Source organism: Acipenser ruthenus, unplaced genomic scaffold, assembly GCF_902713425.1.
Source record: "Acipenser ruthenus unplaced genomic scaffold, fAciRut3.2 maternal haplotype, whole genome shotgun sequence".
Classification (NCBI taxonomy): domain Eukaryota; kingdom Metazoa; phylum Chordata; class Actinopteri; order Acipenseriformes; family Acipenseridae; genus Acipenser; species Acipenser ruthenus.
In genome coordinates, this window is record NW_026708338.1 from 10,001 (window position 1) to 20,000 (window position 10,000).

General features: G+C 46.0%; 2 protein-coding genes across 5 annotated transcripts in view; both read left to right on the plus strand.

Moving 5' to 3' along the window:
- The window catches only part of LOC131731649 (serine/threonine-protein phosphatase 6 regulatory subunit 1-like), a gene marked incomplete at its 5' end in the record, with an annotated part of 16,152 nt that extends 9,075 nt beyond the window's left edge, over nucleotides 1-7,077 (plus strand). The window contains 9 exon segments of one of the 4 annotated variants that reach the window (XM_059020896.1): nucleotides 280-303; nucleotides 685-742; nucleotides 1,906-2,054; nucleotides 2,289-2,401; nucleotides 2,716-2,878; nucleotides 3,150-3,211; nucleotides 3,496-4,639; nucleotides 5,810-5,932; nucleotides 6,770-7,077. In XM_059020896.1, coding sequence (XP_058876879.1) covers nucleotides 280-303; nucleotides 685-742; nucleotides 1,906-2,054; nucleotides 2,289-2,401; nucleotides 2,716-2,878; nucleotides 3,150-3,211; nucleotides 3,496-4,639; nucleotides 5,810-5,932; nucleotides 6,770-6,773 — 1,840 coding nt within the window. 4 annotated transcript variants of the gene reach the window in all.
- Nucleotides 7,078-8,341: 1,264 nt separating this feature from the next.
- Nucleotides 8,342-10,000, plus strand: part of LOC131731650 (lysoplasmalogenase-like protein TMEM86A) — a 2,517-nt gene continuing 858 nt past the window's right edge. Inside the window, exons 1-2 of the mRNA XM_059020897.1 lie at nucleotides 8,342-8,716; nucleotides 9,687-9,942. Coding sequence (XP_058876880.1) covers nucleotides 8,666-8,716; nucleotides 9,687-9,942 — 307 coding nt within the window. The 5' untranslated portion in view covers nucleotides 8,342-8,665. The remainder of the gene's footprint in view (nucleotides 8,717-9,686; nucleotides 9,943-10,000) is intronic.

Below are 10,000 nucleotides of genomic sequence, written 5' to 3' on the forward strand. Positions count from 1 at the left end.
TCTCTCAATGGGGTGGGGGGGTAGATGATGTCACTGACGGGGTGGTTATGACATCACAGACAGACAGAGGGTGCCCCGAATCTGATGTTTCAACAGCTTGTGAGCCAAATAATATGAATGCTATGTGACCGCCTGCACTGCCTCTCCTCCTCCAGCAGTGGGCGATCACTGTGTGTTTGTGCGCGCTAACACTTCTCTTTTCTGTCTCTCTCTCTCTCTCTCTAACTCCCTCGCTTCCTGTCGTTTTTTTTGATAACCCCGCCCCCCCTCATTGCTCAGTATTCATCTCCGACAGATTCAAAGGTAAAGAAAGCTGCATGTTTTAACAGAGCTGTGATTCTAAGAACTACAGCTCCCAGCATGCCTCGCCATGGCCCGCGGGTGCAGAGGCATGCTGGGAGCTGTAGTCCTATAGCCAGGGCTGGAGCGATTCACTGTGTCTCGATGAATCGCGATGCTTTCTTTACATGATGTGTCGTAATAGAGGTCTGTATCGCTTGTGATAGGAGACCGCAGCATAAAGAACTACAGCTCCCAGCATGCCTCGCCATGGCCCGCGGGTGCAGAGGCATGCTGGGAGCTGTAGTCCTATAGCCAGGGCTGGAGCGATTCACTGTGTCTCGATGAATCGCGATGCTTTCTTTACATGATGTGATGCAATATTTTTTTTTTTTTTTTTTTCAGCGCACCTTTCGATAAAGCTTCCAATATCAATTTTTCCCTCAATGTTGACAACGAAAGTGTAAGTTTATAATTCATATCCCTCTCTCTGTCTCTTATCTTCTGTGTGTGTCAGTGTCTTTCTGTGTGTCTCTGGTCTGTCTCTGTGTGTCTCTCTCTCTGTGTCTGTGTCTCCCACTGATCCAGTCCTGGTTTCACTGGTAGTTTAATAATCAGACACACCCTGAGCTTGTTAGCTAGACACACTGGGGGCTGATCAAGCTGGTAGCAGTAAAACCTGGACTGGATCACACTGCTGTGCAATAGGAGTCTGATTCCCAGCCCTGTGGATCTCTGTATTATGTATTGTACTGGGATGCTTCAATAGAAAACCAGTTTTGGACTAGGATCTCCAATAATTAATCAGTCTTCAGCATCTTCAAAATATCAAGTCTTAATAGAGAACCACAGGGCTGGGAATCAGACTCCCGTTGCACAGCAGTGTGATCCAGTCCTGGTTTCACTGGGAGTTTAATAATCAGACACACCCTGAGCTTGTTAGCTAGACACACTGGGGGCTGATCAAGCTGGTAGCAGTAAAACCTGGACTAGGGGACGTTTTACATCCTACGTCTCATCCGAAGGACGGAGCACGAGGTGAAGCGACTCGCTCAGGGTCACACACACACACACACAGGGAGTCGGAGGCTCAGCCGGGATTTGAACCTCCTGGTATCTAGACCCCGTTCTTTAACCGCTGAGCCAGCAATCCTCCTTATCAATCTCTCTCCTCTCTCTCCTCTCGCCTGTCTCCTCTCCCCTTTCTCTTCTCTCCTCCTCTCTCTCCTCTGCTCTCCTCTCCTCTCTCCCTCTCGCCTCTCTCCTCTCCCCTTTCTCCTCTCCTCTCTCCTTTCTCCTCTCTCCTCTCTCTCTCTCTCTCCTCTCTCTCTCTCTCTCTCTCCTCTCTCCTCTCTCTCTCCTCTCTCTCCTCTCTTTCCTCTCCTCTCTCTCCTCTCTCTCTCCTCTCTCACTCCTCTCTCTCCTCTCTCCTCTCTCCTCTCTCTCTCCTCTCTCTCTCCTCTCTCTCTCTCTCTCTCTCTCCTCTCTCCTCTCTCCTCTCTCCTCTCTCCTCTCTCTCTCCTCTCTCTCTCCTCTCCTCTCTCTCCTCTCTCTCTCCTCTCTCTCTCTCTCTCTCCTCTCCTCTCTCTCCTCTCTCCTCTCTCTCTCTCCTCTCCTCTATTTCAGCTCAACTCCAGTTTGTTTGATCTCTGCTGTAAGGAGAAGATTCAGCAGTTTGATGATGAGGAGGAGGAGGGTGAGAATTCGGACGAGGAAGATGTCTGGCAGGGGGAAGAGCCCCGGCTCTCTGTGGGTGCATTGACGGGGCGCTGCAGGTAGGGGGCGCTGTGGAATAGGAAACTTTTCAAACTCTGCTCGCTTTCTCTCGTTTCACTTTGACCGAGTTGGTTTTATTTCATTCTCTCCTCCCCTCTTCTCTTCTCTCCTCCCCTCTCCTCTCCCCTCTCTCCTCGCTCCCCCCCCTCCTCTCTCCTCTCCCCTCCTCTCTCCTCTCCCCTCCTCTCTCCTCTCCTCTCTCCCCTCTCTCCTCTCCTCTCTCTCTCTCTCAGGAGCTCTGGCAGCACAGACAGCCGAAGGAGCAGAGACTCCGAAGAGGAGGAGAGAGAGAACGAGGAAGGGGCCCAACAAACAAGTGTCACCCCTGACCCCAAAACTAAAGAAAGTAAGGGGCCTCAGTTAATAAACAGGGAGTCGATATCAGGGTCTAGCGCTGTATATTATAAAGACATTTCAGAGGGCTGGATCGCATCGATATCAGGGTCTAGCGCTGTATATTATAAAGACATTTCAGAGGGCTGGATCGCATCGATATCAGGGTCTAGCGCTGTATATTATAAAGACATTTCAGAGGGCTGGATCGCATCAATATCAGGGTCTAGCGCTGTATATTATAAAGACATTTCAGAGGGCTGGATCGCATCAATATCAGGGTCTAGCGCTGTATATTATAAAGACATTTCTTTCTTTTTCTCTCAGCAGATTTTGGCTGGGTCGCTGATTTCTCCTCCCTCTCTATCTCCCCGGCTCAGTCGCCGGTGGACCCGGGTTCAAGCATGTGGGAGCGCTCCGGGCAGCCAAAAGGGAGCGATGGAGAGAGTTGGGTTAACTTCTCAAACAGGTGTCCCACAATCCCACGCAGGTAAAGGCATCGAACTCTGTGTTAACCGTGGAAAAGACAGCAGGGCTGGGAATCGGACTCCTATTCCACAGCAGTGTGATCCAGTCCTGGTTTCACTGTGAGTTTAATAATCAGACACACCCTGAGCTTGTTAGCGAGACACACTGGGGGCTGATCAAGCTGGTAGCAGTAAAACCTGGACTGGATCACACTGCTGTGGGATAGGAGTCTGATTCCCAGCTCTGATCTGCAATATTCAAAATACTAGATGTTTTTTTTTTTTAATTTTTAGCTCCCAGGAAGTCTCCATGGAAACAAGCCCCTCCCCTCAGACAGCCGTGACATCACAGCAGTGTAAGAACCTTATTCGTCGAAACTTAGGTGATGATGATGTTTATTATGATGCATTTAAGCAGTGGGGTGAGTGATTCGTGTTTGAGATTCATTCCTTGTAGATTCAGGGTTTTTTTTTAAAAACCTTTTGACCCTTTTGGTGTCGGGTCGTTTTTCGGGTCTGTTCAGAACCGGTAGAGAGCTCACGTTCAGAAATAAAATCCGCAGCGCTTGCAAAAAAAAAAACAAATTAAAGCAAATCTTCTAAACTTTATTATTATTATTTTTTTATTTTTTTTCCACAGCTTCTAAGCAAACCACTGACGTCCTTGTCGCAGCTCCTCCCAGCTCTCTGTCGCCCCCTGCCTCTGTGGAGGCCAAACGCACCCCCTCGCAAACAGAATCTAATCCTCCTACAGCTCCCCCTGCAGTCGAGGAGGGTAAATGCACTGCTGATATAGAATCTAATTCCTCTTCAGCGCCCCCTGCAGTCAAGGAGGGTAAATGCACCTCTGATATAGAATCCAATTCCTCTTCAGCTCCCCCTGCAGTCGAGGAGGGTAAATGCACCACTGATATAGAATCCAATTCCTCTTCAGCGCCCCCTGCAGTCAAGGAGGGTAAATGCACCTCTGATATAGAATCCAATTCCTCTTCAGCGCCCCCTGCAGTCAAGGAGGGTAAATGCACTGTTGATAAAGAATCCAATTCCTCTTCAGCGCCCCCTGCAGTCAAGGAGGGTAAATGCAATGCTGATGTAGAATCAAATTCCTCTTCAGCGCCCCCTGCAGTCAGGGAGGGTAAATGCACCGCTGATATAGAATCGAATTCCTCTTCAGCGCCCCCTGCAGTCAGGGAGGGTAAATGCACCACTGATATAGAATCTAATTCCTCTTCAGCGCCCCCTGCAGTCAAGGAGGGTAAATGCACTGCTGATATAGAATCCAATTCCTCTTCAGCTCCCCCTGCAGTCGAGGAGGGTAAATGCACCTCTGATATAGAATTTAATTCCTCTTCAGCGCCCTCTGTGGCCAAGGAGGGTAAATGCAGCCCTGCGAAACCAGAATCGAATACTGAAAAAGTGGTTAAATTAAACCCAGGTAATGTAGAAGCCTGTACAGCGCCCCCTACTGCCAAGGAGGTCAAACGCAGCCCCGAAATTAACAGAGAGACGCAGTCTGGCTCCCCTGCTGGCGAGGAGGGCGACCGCGACTCTGACAAAGCCGGGCGGAGCGGAGGGAGTTCGGGGGCCAGTCGGAGCCCCAAGAAAACGAAAAACCCGCCCACAGCGCCCCCCGCCTCCACAGAAGGGAAGTGCAGCAGCAGCAGCGGACCAGGGAGAGCGACCCCTGGTGGGGAGAGGGAGAGGGAGGAGGGGGCCGCTCTGCCCAATGGGGAGAGAGAGGGGGGTTCCTCTCCGAGTCTTCCCAGCATGCAGCGCTGCAGCAGGTAAGCTGTGAGAAGGATCTCGCTGGCTCGCGTTAACGCTGTGAGATCGTGTGAGTCTGTTTGTATTTTTTTTTTTTTTTTTAATAAGGCTTCGTGAGGGGGGGGGGACGGATTTTTTCATTCTGGTGGAATTTTATTTATTTTATTTATTTAAATGACCTGTCGTTTTTTTTAATCATTTTTTATTGATCATTTTAAACATTTCAACAAATATAATGCTGACAGTTCAAAACACAACCAGGAAAAACATCATTGTATCACAGTAGTTCAGAAAGGCAGCTCTGTGTGTGTGTGTGTGTGTCTGTGTGTGTGTGTGTGTTTGTGTGTGTGTGTGCGCGTGTGTGCGTGACCCTGGGCGAGTTGCTTCACCTCCTTGTGCTCCGTCCTTCGGATGAGACGTCAAACAAACGAGCTCCTATTGGAAGTGACTCTGCAGCAGCCAGTGACTCCCTGTGTGTGTGTGTGTGTGTGTGTGTGTGTGTGCGTGTGACCCTGAGCGAGTCGCTTCACCTCCTTGTGCTCCGTCAAACAAACGAGCTCCTATTGGAAGTGACTCTGCAGCAGCCACTGACTCCCTGTGCGTGTGTGTGTGTGTGTGTGTGTGTGACCCTGAGCGAGTCGCTTCACCTCCTTGTCCTCCATCCTTCGGATGAGACGTCAAACAAACGAGCTCCTATTGGAAGTGACTCTGCAGCACCCAGTGACTCCCTGTGCGTGCGTGCGTGCGTGTGACCCTGGGCGAGTCGCTTCACCTCCTTGTGCTCAGTCAAACAAACGAGCTCCTATTGGAAGTGACTCTGCAGCAGCAGCAGCAGTTGTTGATGATTCAGAGTTCACCCCCCTGGTCTCTGGAAGTGTCTCTGGAGAAAAGCGTCTGCTGAGCGACTCATTAATAATAATAATAATAATAATAATAATAATAATAATAATAATAATAATAATAATTCATCTTGTTATGAATCATTATTTAAGAAAAATGTCGTAAGCATTTGCAAAAAATGTGCTGATTTAGAATTGTTATTTTAAAAAGTAGTTGTTTTTTCTAGGACTTATTATTATTATTATTATTATTATAATTATTATTATTATTATTATTATTACCTGCTTGTATCGTATAAATCTTACACAGTTCAAATTTGTATTGATTAATTTTATCAATTGATTTCTCAGCGATACAGGATCTTCAGCAGCTACCTCAGATCCTCCGTCTGTCACTCAAACCGTTCAGGACCGCCCCCCGGCTGACATCACAGAGAAAGCCACGCCCACTGAGGAGAAACCACCGTCGCACAGGTGAGGATCCCGCATCCCATAATACACTCCAACCCAGAAGAGAGAGAGAGAGAGAGAGAGCGTTTTTAAATTAGTTGCTTAGTCAGGTTGTGTTTATATATTATACAGCAACACCAAACACGATTCAGACAGCCCCCCTGAGTTTCAATAGCCATAGTTTTATATATTATACAGCAACACCAAACACGATTCAGACAGCCCCCCTGAGTTTCAATAGCCATAGTTTTATATATTATACAGCAACACCAAACACGATTCAGACAGTCCCCCTGAGTTTCAATACCCATAGTTTTATATATTATACAGCAACACCAAACACGATTCAGACAGCCCCCCTGAGTTTCAATAGCCATAGTTTTATATATTATACAGCAACACCAAACACGATTCAGACAGCCCCCCTGAGTTTCAATAGCCATAGTTTTATATATTATACAGCAACACCAAACACGATTCAGACAGCCCCCCTGAGTTTCAATAGCCATAGTTTTATATATTATACAGCAACACCAAACACGATTCAGACAGTCCCCCTGAGTTTCAATAGCCATAGTTTTATATATTATACAGCAACACCAAACACGATTCAGACAGCCCCCCTGAGTTTCAATAGCCATAGTTTTATATATTATACAGCAACACCAAACACGATTCAGACAGTCCCCCTGAGTTTCAATAGCCATAGTTTTATATATTATACAGCAACACCAAACACGATTCAGACAGTCCCCCTGAGTTTCAATAGCCATAGTTTTATATATTATACAGCAACACCAAACACGATTCAGACAGTCCCCCTGAGTTTAATATATTGTTAATTATCATTATTTTTTTCAGATAAGCATTGAAGTTATCAACAGCAGAATTCAAGATCTCTCTCTCTTTCTCTCCCTCCCTCCCCCTCCTTCTCTCAATCTACGAGTCACGAAGCAGGAAGAAGGGAACGAAAAACACAGGGAGGAAGACGAAGAAAAAGAGGAAGTAGAGAGAGAGAGAGGAAAACTGTGAAAATATGAAATATGTAATAAAGCACTTGTCCTGAAATCAGAGTTTAAGAAAAAAAAACAACAAACTTATTTTTCTGTCTCCTTTTTGATTCTTGTTTCCTTTTTATTCTGTTCAAAATATTAAACATTTCAAAGATGGTTTGGAAAATGTTTTGTGTTTTATTACACATATATATCTGTTTTTTTTTGTGTCCAGTCATCGGGTCCCTGTCCTTCATGGTCCAAGACTCCTGTCTGTCTCCTCGCTAAACTAACAAGTGTCCAGTTGTCCCACGTCTTACAAGACTTGGGAATGTTAATGTATGAAAAACAAAGAGACTGAGAGAGAAAGTCAAGTTAGCAGAGAAACGTTTTAATGCCTTCGTCATCCAGAACTTCACTGGATCAGAAACTCCAAACCAGAAGAGACCGAGAGAGAAAGTCAAGTTAGCAGAGAAACGTTTTAATGCCTTCGTCATCCAGAACTTCACTGGATCAGAAACTCCAAACCAGAAGAGACCGAGAGAGAAAGTCAAGTTAGCAGAGAAACGTTTTAATGCCTTCGTCATCCAGAACTTCACTGGATCAGAAACTCCAAACCAGAAGAGACCGAGAGAGAAAGTCAAGTTAGCAGAGAAACGTTTTAATGCCTTCGTCATCCAGAACTTCACTGGATCAGAAACTCCAAACCAGAAGAGACTGAGAGAGAAAGTCAAGTTAGCAGAGAAACGTTTTAATGCCTTCGTCATCCAGAACTTCACTGGATCAGAAACTCCAAACCAGAAGAGACTGAGAGAGAAAGTCAAGTTAGCAGAGAAACGTTTTAATGCCTTCGTCATCCAGAACTTCACTGGATCAGAAACTCCAAACCAGAAGAGACTGAGAGAGAAAGTCAAGTTAGCAGAGAAACGTTTTAATGCCTTCGTCATCCAGAACTTCACTGGATCAGAAACTCCAAACCAGAAGAGACCGAGAGAGAAAGTCAAGTTAGCAGAGAAACGTTTTAATGCTTTCGTCATCCAGAACGTCACTGGATCAGAAACTCCAAACCAGAAGAGACCGAGAGAGGAAGTCAAGTTAGCAGAGAAACGTTTTAATGCCTTCGTCATCCAGAACGTCACTGGATCAGAAACTCCAAACCAGAAGAGACCGAGAGAGGAAGTCAAGTTAGCAGAGAAACGTTTTAATGCCTTCGTCATCCAGAACTTCACTGGATCAGAAACTCCAAACTTGACTTTCTCTCTCGGTCTCTTCTGGTTTGGAGTTCCCCTCAATATAAAAAGCCACGTTGCTGTACTTTGCTCTCCAGGTTTTTATCAGATTGAAATCTGAAGCGGCGTGCTCACATCGCTGACGCGGAGAGAGGAGAGACAGGGCTGGGCTGGAGTGGAGTGGAGTGGACTTCTGAACTCTTATCTCAATGGAAGATGGACTGTGACATCTAGCAACAGAGAGAGAGAGAGTATAAAATACTTGTGGATATTGAGACAGATTATTATTAGAGGGGAGAGGTGGATCGGATAATAGGGATTGATCTAGGAATAGATTTTATAAAGAGAATAGAAGGAGAGAGAGATACACAGATCATAGGATAATAGACTTTATAAAGAGAGAGACGGTTCGAGGTTAGTTTGAAGAGTTGATGGTCTGTAAAGTGATCCGCGGTCGCTGGTGTATTTGAAGAGGCTGGTTTGTGTGTGTGTGTGTGTGTGTTTGTATACATTTCCACACCAACGGAGAATACAAAATGGACATTCTTGAAACGCAAGCTTACTGTCGCAGAAAGGAACGAAGAACGGTAAGGATTAATTAATTTTATTCGTTTGTTAATCTCCTGTAACTGTAAAAAAACACTCCATGGATTTTTAGAAGCGCTAAAAGGAACTTCATAAATTCAGTGACTAACGACTAGAAGTCTTTCTCAGTGTCTTCAGTGTGAATTCAATGACTAACGACTAGAAGTCTTTCTCAGTGTCTTCAGTGTGAATTCAATGACTAACGACTGGAAGTCTTTCTCAGGGTCTTCAGTGTGAATTCAATGACTAACGACTAGAAGTCTTTCTCAGCGTCTTCAGTGTGAATTCAATGACTAACGACTAGAAGTCTTTCTCAGCGTCTTCAGTGTGAATTCAATGACTAACGACTAGAAGTCTTTCTCAGGGTCTTCAGTGTGAATTCAATGACTAACGACTAGAAGTCTTTCTCAGCGTCTTCAGTGTGAATTCAATGACTAACGACTAGAAGTCTTTCTCAGGGTCTTCAGAGTGAATTCAGTGACTAACGACTAGAAGTCTTTCTCAGTGTCTTCAGAGTGAATTCAATGACTAACGACTAGAAGTCTTTCTCAGGGTCTTCAGTGTGAATTCAATGACTCACGACTAGAAGTCTTTCTCAGGGTCTTCAGTGTGACTTCAATGACTAACGACTAGAAGTCTTTCTCAGGGTCTTCAGAGTGAATTCAGTGACTAACGACTAGAAGTCTTTCTCAGGGTCTTCAGTGTGAATTCAATGACTAACGACTAGAAGTCTTTCTCAATGTGACATTTCCTTTACTGTTTGATGTATGGTAAAGTTAACAGACTACATCTCCCATGATCCCCTGTCATGGACCCCAATGCAGATGCATGCTGGGATATGTAGTTTAAATTCTGTTGACAAAGACTGTGTGTGTGAGTGGCTCCCAACTGCCCCTCATTCCAGCCCATAATAACCCGTTGAACCCTCCTCTCTCTCTCTCTCTCTCTCTCTCTCTCTCTCCCTCCTCCCAGTTGGCTGAACTGGTTACCAGTTTGCTTCCATTCTTCGTTTCCAGTTCAACGTACTTCTACCTCTGGCTCCCTGACTCTAGCCCCTCCCCCTTCTCTGCGGCGGTGAAGTCCGCCCCCGTGCTGTCATTGGCCGGCCTGGTGTGGTATCACAAAGGGGGGCGGTCCCTGTGCGGTTCCACAGGGGCGGTGCTGGCAGGGCTGCTTCTGTCTGCAGCCGGAGATGTGTGCCTGATATGGAAGGAGCTGTTTCTACCCGGTGAGTGAGTGTGTGTGTGTGTGTGTGTGTCTCCTCTCTCATTATCAGTGACACTGTG